The sequence below is a fragment of the Ictidomys tridecemlineatus genome, chromosome 4, assembly GCF_052094955.1.
Source record: "Ictidomys tridecemlineatus isolate mIctTri1 chromosome 4, mIctTri1.hap1, whole genome shotgun sequence".
Taxonomy (NCBI): Eukaryota; Metazoa; Chordata; class Mammalia; order Rodentia; family Sciuridae; genus Ictidomys; species Ictidomys tridecemlineatus.
In genome coordinates this window covers 48,913,637-48,931,103 of record NC_135480.1, presented here as the reverse complement: position 1 = coordinate 48,931,103, position 17,467 = coordinate 48,913,637, and the positions used below count along the sequence as shown (strand labels likewise).

The following is a 17,467-nucleotide window of genomic DNA, read 5'->3' as shown; positions in this document are numbered from 1 at the left end:
TTGTAACTATTCCAGAGCTCCCAATGGCGGACCAGAGAATGGACATTTCCTCGACAATCAGTGACTTCATGTCCCCAGGCCCCACCGACCTGCTCTCCAGCTCCCTTGGCACCAGTGGTGTGGATTGCAACCGCAAGCGGAAAGGCAGCTCCACTGACTACCAGTAAGGCCTCTGGGCTCGTCTTCCTCTTGCTAAACTTGGCATCAGTGGATGGGTGTGGAGATTTTAGGGCCAGCCCCCATTTCTCTCGGGAGAAGGGACGGGAAGGAAAGGTCCAACTCTAGTGCCGTGCAGTTGGTTGGGGCTTTATATTCTCCTGGATTGCAAGCAAGGAGGGAGGCTCTGGCACTGCTGAGGTGTCTACATCCCCCTTCCGTCCCCAGATTATTCCACATTAAGGAAAAAAGAACAGCCTTCACGCCAAATTCTGCCTTTTACTGCTTTCCCCCTGTTTCTTTGCTCCTTCGAGCAGGAGGGCTGAGTCTATGGATGTAATCTCAGGGGTTTCAAAGAGAGCTCTCCCAAGGCCTCTCTTGAGGAAGATAGCAAGTATCAGGTGCTTAATTAATGTGTGTGGAATGGATGAGTGGAGGTCATCTCTGCAAACAGCTAGGAACATTGACATTGTCCTTAAACATTACTTTAATTAGTATGTACCTATTATGTTAAATAGTATTTCTGTTTCTTTTTAGACTTGATGACTTTTCTTTTGAGTAAGTAAATTTTCCCACTCTCCGTCCACTCTTCTGCATCTGTACGAACTCCTAGGGAGGAAGGCAGCCTACATAGAACATTCAAAGGCACATTACATTTTGCTGAGGCAACTGCGTGGGATCTTACCCAAATGTCCACTTAAGAGGTTTTCTTTTGTTTAATGAGGGAAAATCTCCAAGGAGGTATCCCCCCTACAGCAGATGTCCTTTCTGCTGAAGTTCACAGGTCGAATTTGGGGAGCACAATGGCTGGAGGTCAGATGCCCACTAGGAGATGCTATGATTAATATGTAAGTTATCCCAGATCATTAAGAGAGCCAACGCCCAGGGGATGGAGAGTGGGTGTGAGGACTGAGGGGATTCTTCCGTAGCACTAACTCCCCAACAGAGACCGGGACATTTTTCGTGAACCCTTTGTCTCAGGCAAGTGCCAATGGAGCCACTGACATGTTCTAAGACCTCTGTTACCTGGACCTGTGGTTTCCAACCTTGTCACCACCCCACACCCTTCCGGTTTTCCTCATGGACCCCCATTTGCAAACCTGCTGTCATCCGTGGAGACTCAGTCACTTAAGCAACCATATCCCTTTCCCTGCTGTTTTCCTATGCTAAGACCATGATCATCTCCTCATCTGAAACAGTCAGCCTGACCTGGGGGACACATCCAATTTCAGGGGAAAGGAGGGGGCTTGTTTTCTGATGAGGCCTGTGTGATTTCCTCTGTGTCCTAAGACCTCTGGAGTAACTTTGCCTGGAGGGACACAGGGCACTCGCTGGGATCCACTGTTCTAGAATGCCGCTGATTTTTGACCCAGCATTCCTAAGACTAGTTCACATTGTTAGGAGGGTCATAATCCCTCCTCCTTATGGGGTAAAGGAGAAAGGAGAGAAACCCAAGTGACAGTCAGTGCCCGCCTGTTAAACATATGGGTCGGAGAAGGTTCGAGCTGACCCCCAGGAGAGTTTGGAACTCTTTCCTCAGGGAATTGCAATCTATTTTTATTGAACCACAAGATGCCATGAAACTTGGATTTCTGGGGTCTGTGAAAGCGAGGCAGATCCTTGTTGTGATCCTAGGCTCCACACTCCCCTCCACCCCAACTCCGCAAGCCTCAGGGTTCCCACCTAGCTGAAAGTATAACGTTTGGTAGCAGTGCCTTTGGAACGCTGCCTGGGGCTCTGCTCAGTACTCCTTTGTCAGTGCTTCATTAGTCCCTCCTCACCTACCCCACACCAGGTAGATATATATGCACACATATCTTTGATGCTTGATATGTTTTGCAAATGAAATAAGCTCCATTTATCCAGAATGACTAGGGAATGAAGTGTTACAGGCACTTGGATACTCTGGCTAAGAGTTTCCATAAACGTGTATTCCCAATTTTGAAACAGTGAGAATATGGTAAAATATATTTAACACATAAACTCTACTGAGACTTTTGTTTGATAATGTCAAAAGCCAGACCAGGTTTTGCAGCAGGTTCAACTTAATTTTTTTTTTTTTTGGTCTTATCCATCATTCATGTATACTCTAGCTATTTGAGCTCTCAAATTGTTTGGTTTCTGGATAAATGAGAGCCTTCTGTGCTGTGATCAGAAGCCATTCTGTATGTCTTTATTAACATGCAGTCACGTCCTCTTGTTTTTGCAGAGAAAGCATGGACACAGACAAAGATGACCCTCATGGAAGGTACCATGAACCTAGTAATTTGAACTTTAGTGTCCTTATAGCCATTTTCTTTGCACGATTACATGTTCTATTACTTGGGGCATGTTCTACCTTGTCTCAATTGGAAATAAGCAGAAGGTCATAAGCCTCTGGGCTCAAGACTGTCTCCCTCCACCCCAGTCCCCAATGTGGCTAACAATCAGGAGTCCTCGTGTGTCTGTGGAGAGGTTATGGGAATCTTGCAGGAAGGAAAATGGAAAGGTGTAACTTTGCCGCATATCTGCTGGGGGTTGCATTTCCATCTTTCTCTTTCTTTTTTCCAGGTTAGAATATACAGAACATCAGGGAAGGATCAAGAATGCAAGGTGAGCTTGGGCCCTTGTTTTGTCTAGACTGCCCTGGTCCCGGCTGCATAGAGGGTGGCTGAGGAGGCTCTGTGCAGTTGCTCTCTGTCTGCAGAGTCTTCTGGGCACTGGCACATCCTTAGGGACAATGAGAGGAGGTAGTGGGCCTTGGTTGAATGTAGTCTTCTGCTGTCTATTGCCTTCAGGCTGAGCTGGACTTCACTTATTGCCATCTAAGCATATTTAACCTGCAGAAAATTAGTCTAGGCTAGTTTTTCCCACCTCCAGAAGGTTACTCCTTCCTGACCGAGGGCCCTCCAGAGGAGACATGACTCAGTGACCCATCCCATCCCTGGGCTGCGCCCTGCCTCCCACGGGAGCCCTTATGACACAGCAAATTGCATCTGAAGGCCAGACCTAGGGCACATCCTGCTCCCTTGAGTAGGTCTTAACTTGGTCCTCCCTGCCTCCAGCCATACTTATTGACCTCTTCTTCTCATTGGGCCCTCAAGCTTCCCTGCCATCAGTACCAGGGCCATCTGAGCCTGTATCATGACACAGAAGTAGGGGCCTGCAGAAAGTAGCTAACTTTTTAAGTCCACTGCGACTTCTAGCCTTTCCCTTGCAGACCAGACTTTGCAGGAGGTCCCACCCTCTGTAGCTACATATCCATTGTTGGTGTACCTCCTTAGGAGGACAATCACAAATGGCAGGGAAGTGTCTTCCTGCCAAGGTGGGTGGCCACTCCCAGGAGGGAGTAGTGTGACATCCCTCAGAGAAGCTTGGGGACTGGTGTGGGGTAGCATCTGCTGTACCTAGATGGGCCCTGGTTGATCCAAGGATGGCAGTGTTGATACAGGCCCCTCAGTCAATGATTCTCTGACAAGAAAGAAGTGAAGTGATGCCCTCTGCAGGCCACACAGCAGGCTCTGCGTAGGCCTCAGAGGCACCCACTAGGGGACGTGGGGCACTCGCTGTGGCTGTTCTGGGTGTTTAATCCTGTTAAACCTACACCTCCATTCTTCCCTCCTTCCACCCCCATCTCAAAATCCAATTTTATAGATATTGAGAGGAAAAGCAATGAGGAGAAATTAACAATTCAGTTTACTGTGAAAGGGAAATTCTTTTTCTTAATTCTAAGGATAAGATGAGCCTAAAAAAACTAATTCTGACATGACAGTGAAACCATTTTGGGGTGACTTTAGTAGAAAAGTATAATTTGAATAATTGTGCAAATTCTAAATTTACCTGTTAGATGAATAATGAAAACAGTTACAACTCATTTATTTTTGTCATCGTTTCCTTGATGCTTGCACATGTTTTATAAGAAATCATTTTTCATCTTGTTCAGGGAAGCTCACAGTCAGATTGAAAAGAGGCGTCGGGATAAAATGAACAGTTTTATTGATGAATTGGCTTCTTTGGTACCGACATGTAATGCGATGTCCAGGAAATTAGATAAACTGACCGTGCTAAGGATGGCCGTTCAGCACATGAAAACATTAAGAGGTGAGACCCTGGGCTTTATTGTCCTTTATGTCCTTGCCCACAAACGATACCTAGAAGTTCCTGAGTCCCTCAAGAAAATGGTGATTACTTGCAAATGTGTAGCCCTGTGTAATGTGCCTTTGCTTTTTGGCAATAGATAATGATGCCAAAGAGGCAATTATTGAGTATATGTGGGTACTGAGATGCAGTTTTGCAATCAGACATCCTCCGAGGTCTTCAGCTGTGAGCTTTGCGTACCTCTCTGAATGCACACGTTGCTGAGCTGCTGTGTATCAGAGGGCACCACTGATATCCCATCTTACATATGCATGTATTGGGTCCCACCTTTGCACTTAATAAAGATCAGAAATGTGGGTGCACACAGTGACGCAGAAAAGTCAGTTTCAGTTCTTAAGAGAAACATTGAACATGACTTCTTTGAAGAGTGAGTCATTGGTTGATAGATAGTTCTTGCTAAGTTTTATTGTCAGGAATGAACACTGATGATATTTTCATCTTCCTGGAATTTTCCCGAACTAGATTGACTCTTGATGAGGGAGGCAGTATTTTCCTTCTTTGCCGAGTGTGGGGAGGGTGAGAAAACAGAGGCAGAAAAGTGGAAGTGACTTATCCAAACCACAGGAGAATCTGAAATATATCAGGCATTTTAGTGAATGCTGTTCCTGGAATTTTCCATAGTTAGACTTGGACTATTAAATGAAATTGGAAAGTGGGTACTCAGTCATATCTGACATGTGTGGTAAAAGAGTCCCATCTAATATTTGATAAGGCCACCAGAAATAAGAAGTAGTTGTTTTTTTTTTTGTTTGTTTGTTTATTTGTTTCTGATTTTTTATCGTTATTCCAAAAGAGATGAATGTTGTATCTTAGGCTTGAAGAATGCATTCAAAAATTCATTTTAGCAAAGATGATATGGGTTATTACAAACTAAATTAAATTGAAAGGGAAAAACGAAGAAAAGTTCAAGGTATAATAGGTATAATAGAGCTGCTTCATTTTATTCCTTTGCTATCCTACACCTGGTTCTGAAGCTTCCAAGTCATTTACTGCTGGCATTTTTCTGTTATTTTTCTCCTGAAAAATACCAGATTAACAGCCTTTTAAACACAGTCTTGTCCCCTTTCAGTCCTGGGCGCTGGAGCTGCACTGTGATAGCAGCTAAGCTCATTAACTACCCCCACCAAGAGGAGCACATGCTCAGGGCCTGGGTGACTGGACTGTCTCTCGGGAAGGAACATTTAGAGCAGTGACTTGACGGACTGATAGACAACCCCCCAATATGGAGCTTGGGAGGTGGGAACCCTCCCAGGAGCCTCTACCAGTTTGCAAAATTTTAACTTCCTCCTGTTATCTCTTGGTGTTCCCCATAAGAAAAGCATGCTTGTTAAAGCTCATGCCGGCCACAGTGTTCTCTTTCCATTGGAGTTCTCTTTGGCATGGTAAGCTTCTGCCTAAAACCAGATCTAGCCCTGTCTCATGGAAGTAAAAAGAAGACAAAATGTAAATCCTAGGTAATAGGGTCTAGGCTTCATCCAGAAGGTTTGAGGTAGTGAAGTAGAGTGAGATACTGTCTGAACGTAAAGTCTACCAACTCTTCCTCTTTCTTCCTCCTAGGTGCCACCAATCCATATACAGAAGCAAACTATAAACCAACTTTTCTATCAGATGATGAATTGAAACACCTCATTCTCAGGGTAGGTCATAGCTATGGAATTTTTTTCCACAACATTGATTTTTATAAATTTAGAGTGAGTGCCTGCATGTGGGGAGTTGGTGTCAACATTGAGTTCTTTAGGATCCTAGTCCTCAGGTCTCTACTGCCATCTTATTGTTTGGGCAGACTTCATGTTCCTTCCCCAGAACCTTTCGCCTCTGTTCTGACATTGCTTAAGCAAAAATGGAAGGTCTGTGCTATTGTGATTTTAACCCAGGAGAGGCCAGATTTTGTTAAAAATAGGAGAGAATGAGAGTCACATTTCTGCATCAAGGTTTTAGAAAGGGGACTAAAACTGATGACAGTTGAAACTTTCTCTTGTCTTGATATAACCACTGGCACAAAAATGTCCACCTAAATCTTTATACCAAAATCCATCAAAACAATAAAACACCCAAGAGGAAAATGAAAGAGGCACATGCTTTCCTCTGCTTGACTTTGGTGCTCTGTCTTGCTCAGTCTCTGCACACAGATGATTGAGATGGTGCTATGGGGACTTGCTGGCTTTCAGGGTGAGGTCTGCACAAAGCTCCAAGGCATGTTGCTGGATAGAGTAAGATCAACTTGAAAATGAAGGGAAAGAAATGAAAAGACATGTCCTCTTGCATACTGTAAAATGGGAAATAGAAAAAATGTTAACTGAAAGGAAGGATGTCTGCCTCCTCCTTACACACAGCCAGGGCCAGCCTTCCCCATCCAGCCACCTACAGCATCTGGCCCCCATCTTTCAGATGCCATCAGGTGCATTCTGGGTGGTATGGCAGTAGACTATCTCCCATCGTTCAGTAGAAGTTTACAAAACCCCTGGATAGAGGGTAACCCAGCTGGATCTTTGGATCACTGCTATCCATTTTCAACTCAAGCTAGCTTCAGATACTCTGTAAGTCATCATAGAACATAACACATCATAGAATTCTTTCTTCATTCCCTCTTGATGTGCTCTATTAAGCGGGAAAGCTTTCAGCTGCAAGGAACCATGGATATGATAAATAAATGCAGATGTTTTTCTCAAATGTAAGTGGTTCCACATAGGTTCTGTGGAGGTTATTGAGGTCAGCAGGAACCAGGCTCTTTTATGGGGTTGGAGAGGCTTTAGACTGTCTTTCCTTTTTATCAGGAAAGGATATGCCTTCCCAGACATTTTCATGTCTAGAAATATGTCACTTGGTCACCCCTAGCTGTAGGGCAGGGTGCAGACAGAAGCAAGTACACAGATTTCCTACCATACATGATGAAGCTAAGCAGAGAGAAGGACATGGGAGCGGGAACTGACCCCCCAAAAGTATCTGCCATAACACTGTCCAAAGCCACATCTATTTGTTAGATTTCCCTGCACGAGTGGCTCACATGACCCAGCTCATCACTTAGGCTGATGTCTGGTTGGCCTGAGGTTGAGTGGTGTCATAGAAGTCACCTTATTACTGCCACATTTTGGGCAGCTTCGATACTGCTCCTTCCTAGGTCTCTTATACGTGAAATAATGTTAGGTGAGGCTTTTTACATCTTGTACAGATGCAGTTTGTGTCTGAACTTAGGACTTCTCTTTTATTTCTGTTGCATTCTATTTTTTTGGATGGCTATACTATACTATCCAGCTTGTCATTAACAACGCTTTGAATCTTTATGTGACATGTGGTCTGCTAGGCATGCCTCTGTGCCCTTAATGCTCTTTTATTCACCAATTCGGCATTTTTTTTTTTTTTTGTATCTTTGCTGGTTATATGGTACCGTGGGCAAGCATTTTTATTCACCAATTGGGCAAGCATTTTTGTATCTTTGCTGGTTATATGGTCCCGTGCCAGGAACATCCAAATCAGTGGGGCTTCAGGTGGGGCTCAGGTTTCCTGGCAAGTGAGTGATGGTCCTTTGGCTACTACTCCCAGGACAGTTATTCAGATATCCAACTCGCCCCTACCTCTTCGTCCTTTCCATAAAGCTTTGTTCTCAGGGAGGTTCTCACTGAAGTAAAAGTTAAACTAGGTCTGAGCATCTCTGGAGCTGCTGTCCAGGCTGCCTTCATAGACATATGACCTGTGCAGTCACCTAGGACCCCTGCTTGCTTGAATGCTCTGTTGTCCACCTTGAAAAGCTTGATTTTTGAACAAGGATATCTGCATTTTCATTTTGTATTGGACCCCTCAAATTACATCACTGGCTCCGATTAGCATATTAAGAATTTGAAAATTTTTAGGGCAAAAAAAAAAAGTGTGTGTGTGTGTGTGTGTGTGTGTGTGTGTGTGTGTAATGTTCCTTTTGAAATGTCACGTTTAATAATTTTTTTGTTGCTGCTTTTAAAAATAATTTCCTATCAGATGCCTGCATTGATCAGGGTCTAGAACAAGGATTATACTCCTATTCAAGCTGAGCTCCTCCTTGGACTTGTTCTTCTACTCCTCTGTTTCGTACAGCTCATGGGCTCTGTCTTCCCTGGTGAAGCTTGTTTCACCTCGATGGCACATATCAGTGGCTGTGAAATACTGTCCAACCCCCTAACACTTAACACTTCCAGGTGTCCAGTAGCCAGAAATTTACTCCATAGAAAGCAGACTCCACTCAAGTGATCTCAGACCAGGCCGTTAGCCACGAGTGCCAATCTGACTATCCACTCTCTTTATCTAGTGCTTTCAAAATATCTTTTAAAAACTGTGTCATGGTCAGTCAGTCTGACCAGCTTATAATGTCTAGATACTCTACGAAAATGAGGCAGACGCTACCAGGACCTCTGTGCCACTTACTCACTAGTATCATGTTCCCCAAGGAGGAGCCTGCCCTGACTGTCCTTGTGGACTTTGGTGCTAATAGTGTTCTCCCAATCCCTGCTCTTCAGCTCTCCCCTAGAGCTCAGCTCCTGCACCTGGGGTCTGTTTGCTAGAGTGCCGCAGAGTGGGACTGCGTGGAGCCTCCCCTGCATGGACTGCCGTCACTGGCCTTCACAACCCACTCACTCTCCCCTGGATATGTTGAAATCCTCTTTGCTGGTGCCTTAGTTCAGGCCTGACTGCCCAGTATTCCCACCAGGATGTCTCAGTCACCTTTTTCCCAGACCTCTTTTGTACCAAATAACCACATCCGTGAAAGCCCTTTTCCTATGAGATATCAGATTGTCTGCAAGATGAATAAGGAAGTTATGAGGGCCCTATTTTTTGACAGAATGAGGCTTCCAGCAGATGGTGCTTGGAAAGTTACTTCCCCTTTACTATCCTCCTTTGCCCCTGGGTCAGCTTAGGGACCTGACTTAGGGAAGGATCCTCCCCAAAGTCCTCTGGCTGGGTGGCCTGCCAGGCTCTCCTGGCAGTAATGATTCTGTTTCCCTTTCACTCCCTCCTTCTAGCCCACACCGTTCTTTTACCTTCTGGAGCATGAATTCATTTCCTAGTTCTTTGAATTAAACTACATCCCAAAGGCCCTTTTGTAGAAAAGAGAACAGCATTTCTCTAGATTCTTGTAAAGAACTGAAGACTTGTGAATAACGTAAGCAAGGAACCCACTGTGCATTAGGAGAGCAGAGTCTTAAGGGCAAGGGTGTGACAGAGTAGGAAGCACTCTCCTTGTCACCAGAAGACCCTTGCACACACAGACGGAATAGCCTATGCTCTCGGGCACTATAGCTTTGGCATCCACCTGCATTAATCACTCTGCCAAACATCCCATCTCCGTACCTGTCTTTGTTGGCATCAAAGATTTTTACCTGCATTTAAGCTGAAGAAAGAGTAAGAAGAATCTAATAGGAATTTTTTTCTTTTTTTGTCTCACTTAGAATACAAAAGGCCCATCTCTGGCTTGAGGAATAATATTTGAGGGCAGTAGTTTCCAACCCTGTGTACATTTGAATCATGGGATGAGGGTTAAAAAAATACCAGTGACCTAGTCTTTTGCCAGAACATCAGCCTAAAAATGAAAACAAAACCACTACTCCCAATGTTGAGAACCACAGTTCTGGAGAGCTCCCAGTCACTAAAGATGTTTAAGTTGAGGGCAGATGGTAGCTGAGCCACTGGAGAGGGGATTCTGATCTCAGAGAGTCCTTGCAATCTCAGGTTCTATAGTTCTCCATAGAGTTGTTATAATTGGAGCAATGGAACATAATTTATCTGAACATAATTTATCGTTCAATAAAGAGGAAATTCTTAAGCCGTGTTCTGTTTTGAAACATAATTTAGTTTAATTGAATTTTTCCTTAAAATCATTAGATGACAATATATTCGACTTGCAGAGAATCATATTATCCTCATAAAGTCTTAATTTTTAAGCATCCTGTTCTTAGGATACCAGTGACACAATCAGTGAGAGTTCCTGTGTTTTGGACAGTTAGAAAATAAATCCTTGATTTGCGATCAAAGTGAGTACAAAATGTGTATCCTAAAGTATGATAAATTGATTATCCATTTCTCCTGATTAGGCAGCAGATGGATTTTTGTTTGTCGTAGGATGTGACCGAGGGAAGATACTCTTTGTCTCAGAGTCTGTCTTCAAGATCCTCAACTATAGCCAGGTATTGTTCACACTTCTTCCAGAAATTTCTCAAATTCTTAACAGAAAAATAGATTTAAACTTATTTACCCCAGCAGAAGGGCTGACACTGATCTGATCAACAGCTTTATAGCTTTCTTATTATAGCAAAATAAATATCCCACAACTGTATACTAGGGTGGGGAGCAAGGCTATCTGTCAAGAGAGAAAGGCAGTTCATTTGATACCTAAGAATAAGAAACTACCCCATGTGTGTTTTCGATGATGTAAAGCTCTGCCAAGCTTCAGCTTCCTCTAAAAATTAACTATAATAAACCATACTTTTTACGGTTGTTTGTATGATCAAATAAGAGTAACATATGGAAGCTTCTAGAACCAAGCTTTTCACCTGTTATGTCCTCAGAACTTCTGTTCATTCATCCATTCACTCATTCACCACTGGTAATTGTATGGAATCTCCATAGGCAGAATTGAATAAAAATGGCATTTAAATATATTTAGATTTATGTAAATTCACTTTTTCCAAGATGTTTTGTTCTTTCTAGTCTTAGAGCACAGGTATGGAGGAAGTTTTATTATTTCTGTTAATACATAAGGTGACTGAGGCATAAGGTGACCTGACTTGCTTAAAAACAGAGACTTAATATCAGAGCTGGTATCAGAGCCCACAGCCTCCATTCTTCCTTCTGACATTTTACAGGGAACTTGAAAATAAGTGAAAAGAATATACACAGCCAGAAGATTCTTGCCTCAGAGGAGCATGAATTGTTTATATAATTGAACCTTTTCCCTCGTAGGTTATCAAAATCAGCCTCCTGATGCTAATATATTTTCATGCTCATATAGGAAATATTTGAGATTCTCATGCTTAAAAATACAAAATAAAGACAGAAGATGTACAGACGCTGAGTACGTGCTGCTTCACTTATATTCCACCTGCAGTTGACTTGTTATTTTTAATATTTCATCCCCACAGAACGATCTGATTGGTCAGAGTTTGTTTGACTACCTGCACCCTAAAGATATCGCCAAAGTCAAGGAGCAGCTCTCCTCCTCTGACACAGCACCCCGGGAGCGGCTCATAGATGCAAAAAGTGAGTCGAGGGGAGTAGGTGAGGCCTCAGCAGCGGCTCCTGGGACCACCGAGTCCCCAGCAAGCAGGGAGATGTGTGTGGTGGCCTCCCCATACCCTTCCTACCTTGATGCCCTTTTCCTCAGTTACAGCTGCCATCTGCAGCTAAATGGAATTATCTATGTTCTTTTGGGGGTTTTTTTTTGGTGGTGTTTTTTTTTTAATTTTACATAAAGAAGAAAAAAGTTCAATGTCCAAATTCTTTGGAAGAGCTTTGTCTTGATTCTTTTAGTCTTTCCCCTCCCCCTACAGTCTAGAAGTTCCCAATTACATGCTCCTGAATTTAAAGTGCTCACAACACTTTCATTTGTTCTCCCAGAACAAATTGCCTCTGTATATCTGAATTGCACACATGCAGTCTCAGAAGATACAAGTAAGAAAACTCCCAATGTAAATGTGATGTTTCTTTGGCCCAAATGATTCCTCACAGGGTTGGCTCCTCCTCCTGATTTTCTTTCCGCAGCAGGAGAACCATCACTCACATTGTCTCCTGTTTCCCACTCCTGTACCCTGTCCTGCCCCAGGAGCTCTTTCCTACTGATCCCACTACAGTTAAAGAATGTGGACTCTGAAAGCTGGCTTACTGCTAGGTGCACATCCTGGCTCTGCTACTCACTGGCTTTGAGAAAGCTACTTAACTTCTCTATGCCTGTTTCCTCATCTGCAAAATAGTACCTATTTCAATAATTGAATTGTTGCAAGAAGTCCATATGTTGATATGCTCCATAAAGAATGTGGGTCAATCCACAGCACACAGCAAGTATGATAACAGTACTGGATTCACCATGGTCCACTGAAGTCATGGTGTAACTAGGTTCCTGCTTCCAAGTTCTTCACATTAATCCCTGAGGGAAATACCACCAGAGGAATTACCTTTAAAACATTCTTTTCATTAAGGCACACTTTTTCCTGAAAGTAAAATATAGTCCCTGGTACCCATTGCCCTTTATAGTCTGGCCTTGGCCTCTTTTTAGTGACCTAAGGAGAACAAGATGGTGTTTTGTCCTAGCCTTTGAGGCTTTTACCATATAGTCAGCATACAGCACCCTGTGTCATAGGTGCAGCCATAGAAATAGCACCAGGTGTCAAGAGCAGGATGAGTCATGCTCATGTGGGTGTGAGGACAGGCATCACTGAGTAGATGACAGCTGAGGTAGATCTGTAAAGATTTAGTATTTGCCAGGTGATGAAGGAGGAAAAGAGTAGAGAAAACCATCTGTGGACAGGTTCAGAGGTGTAGTCTTGTGGCTTGCTCAGTGCCTCTGGATGAAATGTGGAGGAAGGGGACACAGTGAAGGACTTGAGCTGGGTGGGACAGATCAGGGAGGGAGCAATATGGGGATAAGAGAGGAAAGAAGAATTGCCCGGAGGAGTCTGGGCAGCAGCCACTCCTCCCTCTGATTGCTCCTATGCTGGCTATGGGATGCTCTTCCTGCCTATGAGATTTGTAGCCCCCACCTTCTGTATTGCTCAGCCCTTTGCATTGTAAGGAGGCTGTACATCAGAGCACCCCAGGAGCACCCAACATGGTCAGACCAATTGAATTTGTTTGGTCTGGAAGAGTCCGGCCCAATAGAAGCAAAATGCAATTACAAACAGAAACTGCATGTGATTTTATATTTCTTGGTAGCTACATTTAAAAAAAGTAAAACTGAATTTAAAATTAATTTTAATAATGTATTTCATATAACCCAACAAATCCAAAATGTCACTTTGACATGCAATAATTACAAAAAATTAATAAGTTCTTTTACTTTTTTGGGGTATTTTTTTTGTGTGTTTCACACTCATAGTACTTCTTTCCTCAGTTCTGAAAAGCCATAAGGACATGCTCAACAGCCACATACAGCTAGTGGCTACAGCACAGGACAGCACAGGTCTAGAATGGGATCCAAGAATCTATGTCAAAAGAGCATCTAAGGGATTGTGGCCTACAGCCAGGTCGAGAATTTTAGGGAACCCCATTTCTTCCTTTCCATGCTGATATCTAAACCTTGCCCACCCTTTAGGTCCCAGCTGGAGTTCTTCCTCTGGGAAACACAGGCTGTCCTTGCCATTTAATATGCTGTTGTCACTGTTCTCTTCTTGGTGCACTTCCATTTCCCCTTCTCATTTGTGAGCTGCTGTTGGAGAGGAATGCTATGCAGTATTTCTTTTTATCCTCCAGAGCATCTAAGCCATTTGCCCACTAGTGCTTTCTACATGATCTTTGAATATTTCCCGATTAATAACACAGGGATCTTTACTGCATTTTTTGGAGGTCTGAGCTGGGAGAAGTGTTCTTTTTGCCTTACAGGGAGACAGTAAAGAAACAGATTGTTCAAGGTCACGTTCCCCCTCCTGACAGGCAGCACCACTCTCAGTTCATCACATTTTGTGTGTTGATTTGCAGCTGGACTTCCAGTTAAAACAGATATAACCCCTGGGCCGTCTCGATTATGTTCTGGAGCACGACGTTCTTTCTTCTGTAGGATGAAGTGTAACAGGCCTTCAGTGAAGGTCGAAGACAAGGACTTCCCCTCCACCTGTTCAAAGAAAAAAGGTACAATTTGACAGTTCTTTAAGATCCTGGGAGGAGGTTTGCTTTCTGCAGGGAGCCCTCTGCAGAGTGCTAGTTCAGTGGTTCCTCATAGCCAAGTCTGCAGCCAGGCCCTGCTGTCCCTCCACAGCATAAGGGATGTGGGGAGCAGGGGACAGAGCCACAAGGCCCCCACATGTTGCCACAGTGACAAAGATTTGTGGAGAGGCTTCCTCTGTTGAAATTCTGTTTATTATAATGTGGTTGGGAAAGAATATTATAAGCCACAATTATAACTGCCTTCTAAGCAATCCACGAACTTCACTAGTGACCTCTATGCTGCTAAATGCAGTGAACACTTTTATTTATTTTTTTTATTTTTTATTTTTTGCAATCACACAAGAGTCTTTATTGCAAGCTCGAGCCTGGACTCACAACCGTTTACTATGCAGCGGTCCCAGGGAGTGAGTCCTGGTCCTTTGTTCAGTGAGGATTTATAGGTTTTTTTGGGGGGATACTCTATGTGTCATAACATCACACAGCAAATCCTTCACACCGCAGGAAAATCAAACAACAACTCTTAACATTGATTAGCACATTCACTGGGGGAACAAGTTGGGTAGGGGTGATTGGTAGTGAATACTTTTAATTGCTCTTCCTTGTTGCCAGGAGTTCTCTTCCCCAGCATTCCATGAAACTACTTTCTTCTCAACCCCATCCTCTGCCACTCCAGCTCTCTTCCTGGCTCCTCCCCTCTAACCTGGGGCTTCTTTCCTCAGTCTACACTGATCCACCAGTAATATCGCCCACTCCCTTAGGTTTGTTTTTTTTGTTTTGTTTTGTTTTTTGGTTTTGGTCTGGCACTGAGGATTGAACCCAGGAGTGTTCTATCACTGGGCTATACCCCCAGCCCTTTTTAATTTGAGACATGCTTTCAATAAGTTGCCCAGGCTGGCCTTTAACTTGTGATCCTCCTGCCTAGTTTCCCAAGTAGGTGGTATTACAGGCCTGCACCACTGCACCCAGCCCCTCCCTTAGCTTTAAGTGCCATTTACATGCCAGTGTTTTCCAAGTTTACATTTCTAGCCCAGGCTTTTCTTTTTAACTCCAGATTTTTAAAAAAATGATTTTTAGTAGTGGATGGATATTTATTTATTTATATGCAGTGCTGAGAATCAAACCCAGAGCCTCACGCATACCCAGCGCTCTACCCCTGGGCTACAACCCCAGCCCTGAACTCCAGATTTATAAATTAATGGTGGAGTGAATGTATCTGCTTTGATATCTCAGGGGCTTTTCAAACATGATACATGTCAAAGTAGCCACTGAGCTGCCTCCTTTAATGTAAATGGCACCAGCCAGCTATTCAGGCTAGAGGCTGGGAAGAAGCCTTACTCCTCCCACCACCTACTCCTCATTAGTTACAAGGTCCTGCCACAATGGTCTCATCTGCAGAAGTTACCTGCAGTGTTTAGCCATCTCCATGCACCACTATCGCTCAGGTCAGGCTACCCTTAGCTGTCACCAACATGATGCGGTAGGCTCTGTGGGTTTTCCGCACCTCCATATAGCCACCAGGATGACCTATTTTAAATAAAACGTTTTTATCGGTTACCTGCTTAAAACCCTTTATTGTTTCCCTGGCTTTTAAAGAAAATTTCAAAATATTTAACATGAGCACACAACCCTGCCACTATTGCCTGCATTTAAGCCCTGATGCCTGGTTTTGATGCCTCAGCTCCTTTCTGGACAAGGCCTCTGCCCATGCTGTCACTTGGATTGAAATTCCTTTCCCTTCACCCCCGACAGTCCCCTTCACCTTCTTACTCTGGCCTCAGTCCACCTTCTGCCTTCTCATGGCCTCCCACAGGCTTTCTTTCTAGTGCTTTCTTAGAGTTTCAGTTCTATAGCTACTTGTATGATTATGTGTTTAAAAGTCTGCCTCCCCAATTCAACTGTCAGCTCCACTGGGTGTTTCTTGTGGGTTTTCCACTCTGTTCTAGTAGCCAGCACACATGCTTGTTGAACTCTCCTTGTCAGTTTGTTTGGTGTTGAAGTCCACGGGTGCTTCAACTGAATCAACGAATGACATCAGCAACAACCCAATCCAGAAAAGTGGGAGCCAGTCTTATTTTCTTTTATGCTTGATATTCATGCCAAATCCTACAGCTCTCAGAAACTCTCCTGCTTCCCCCATGCTGCCATCATTCAGTTCTTGTCATCTCTTGCCACTGGCTTCTGAACCAGCTGTCCATACTTCTGGTTTCCACGCTGTTCCCATTCATCCATCACCCTCTAAGTATCCAAGCCATAATTTGACTTTGCTATTTTCCTACTTTAACACCTTTGGAAGTTCACCATTCACTGTCTGAAAAATAAATAACACATTTATTTGTTAGCAAACAATCCAAGACCCTTATAATCTTCTCCCAACTGCTTCTCAGCTTTACCCCCAAGAACCTTCCTTTTCATTTCAGCCACCTGGAAATCTTGGCCATTTCTTATATAGGGTATGTCTCTGTGCCTTTGTACATTCTCTAAACTTTGCACATTCCAGTCCCTTAGCCACTGCTATTTCTTCAGTAGCCTCCTATATTGATTTTTCTGGGAGCTTTCCTCTCCTCACATAGATTGAGGTATTGCTTCCTCCATATATGGAAAGCCCTTGGTGATAACTGGCTCTACTAAACACATATGACACTGGGTGACTTTAGTCTATTGGCCTCATTCACCAGAGACTCACTTCTGAAGGATGAGGCCTTTTTTTAAACTTTTGGATTCCTTAACTACATCCTACCTCACCCTCCACTGCTTGTGTGCCTCCATGACCCAGACCCAGCACTGATGCTAACCAAGGATTTTGCTTTCCAGCAGATCGAAAAAGCTTCTGTACAATCCACAGCACAGGCTATTTGAAAAGCTGGCCACCCACAAAGATGGGGTTGGATGAAGACAATGAACCAGACAACGAGGGCTGTAACCTCAGCTGCCTTGTCGCAATTGGACGACTGCATTCTCATGTGGTTCCCCAAACAGTGAACGGGGAAATCAGGGTGAAATCCATGGAGTACGTTTCTCGGCATGCAATAGATGGGAAATTTGTCTTTGTAGACCAGAGGTAAGGGTCTGCATATCACCCTTGAGCAATGATGGCAAAGGATTATGAACCCTGAGTTGAAAAGCAAAGAAGACTGGGCTGTCAGCTAGCTTTCCCAAGAATAACACTAAAATTGAGATTCATTAAGATATTAAAAATAGAGATTTTCTTTGTCATTCTTTGATAAACAGTTTAGTGGGGAGATTTGACATCCAAAGCCAAAGAAAAATAGTAGACCTACTATCTAAATCTGTGAAATACTCCAGGATCATTACTTTGATTGAAATGTAAAGCCTGGAA

General features: G+C 43.6%; 2 protein-coding genes across 26 annotated transcripts in view; one reads left to right on the top strand and one right to left on the bottom strand.

The window, feature by feature from the left end:
- Bmal1 (basic helix-loop-helix ARNT like 1) overlaps window positions 1-17,467 on the top strand; it is a 98,819-nt gene that overhangs the window by 67,763 nt on the left and 13,589 nt on the right. For 6 of the 22 annotated variants that reach the window (XM_078046449.1, XM_078046443.1, XM_078046444.1 and 3 more), the window contains 10 exons: window positions 16-163; window positions 694-714; window positions 2,366-2,404; window positions 2,707-2,748; window positions 4,079-4,236; window positions 5,851-5,930; window positions 10,350-10,442; window positions 11,397-11,514; window positions 13,945-14,094; window positions 16,942-17,188. In XM_078046449.1, coding sequence (XP_077902575.1) covers window positions 24-163; window positions 694-714; window positions 2,366-2,404; window positions 2,707-2,748; window positions 4,079-4,236; window positions 5,851-5,930; window positions 10,350-10,442; window positions 11,397-11,514; window positions 13,945-14,094; window positions 16,942-17,188 — 1,088 coding nt within the window. In that variant the 5' untranslated portion in view covers window positions 16-23. Of the gene's footprint in view, window positions 1-15; window positions 164-693; window positions 715-900; window positions 1,005-2,365; window positions 2,405-2,706; window positions 2,749-4,078; window positions 4,237-5,850; window positions 5,931-10,349; window positions 10,443-11,396; window positions 11,515-13,944; window positions 14,095-16,941; window positions 17,189-17,467 lie in introns of those variants that run through there. The other 16 variants (XM_078046450.1, XM_078046448.1, XM_078046454.1 and 13 more) reach the window with 10 other exon arrangements.
- The window catches only part of Btbd10 (BTB domain containing 10), a 77,535-nt gene continuing 73,272 nt past the window's right edge, over window positions 13,205-17,467 (bottom strand). For 2 of the 4 annotated variants that reach the window (XM_078046462.1, XM_078046464.1), the window contains one exon: window positions 15,860-16,438. In XM_078046462.1, the coding sequence (XP_077902588.1) occupies window positions 16,432-16,438 (7 nt within the window). In that variant the 3' untranslated portion in view covers window positions 15,860-16,431. Of the gene's footprint in view, window positions 14,078-15,532; window positions 15,655-15,859; window positions 16,439-17,467 lie in introns of those variants that run through there. The other 2 variants (XR_013437745.1, XM_021727344.3) reach the window with 2 other exon arrangements.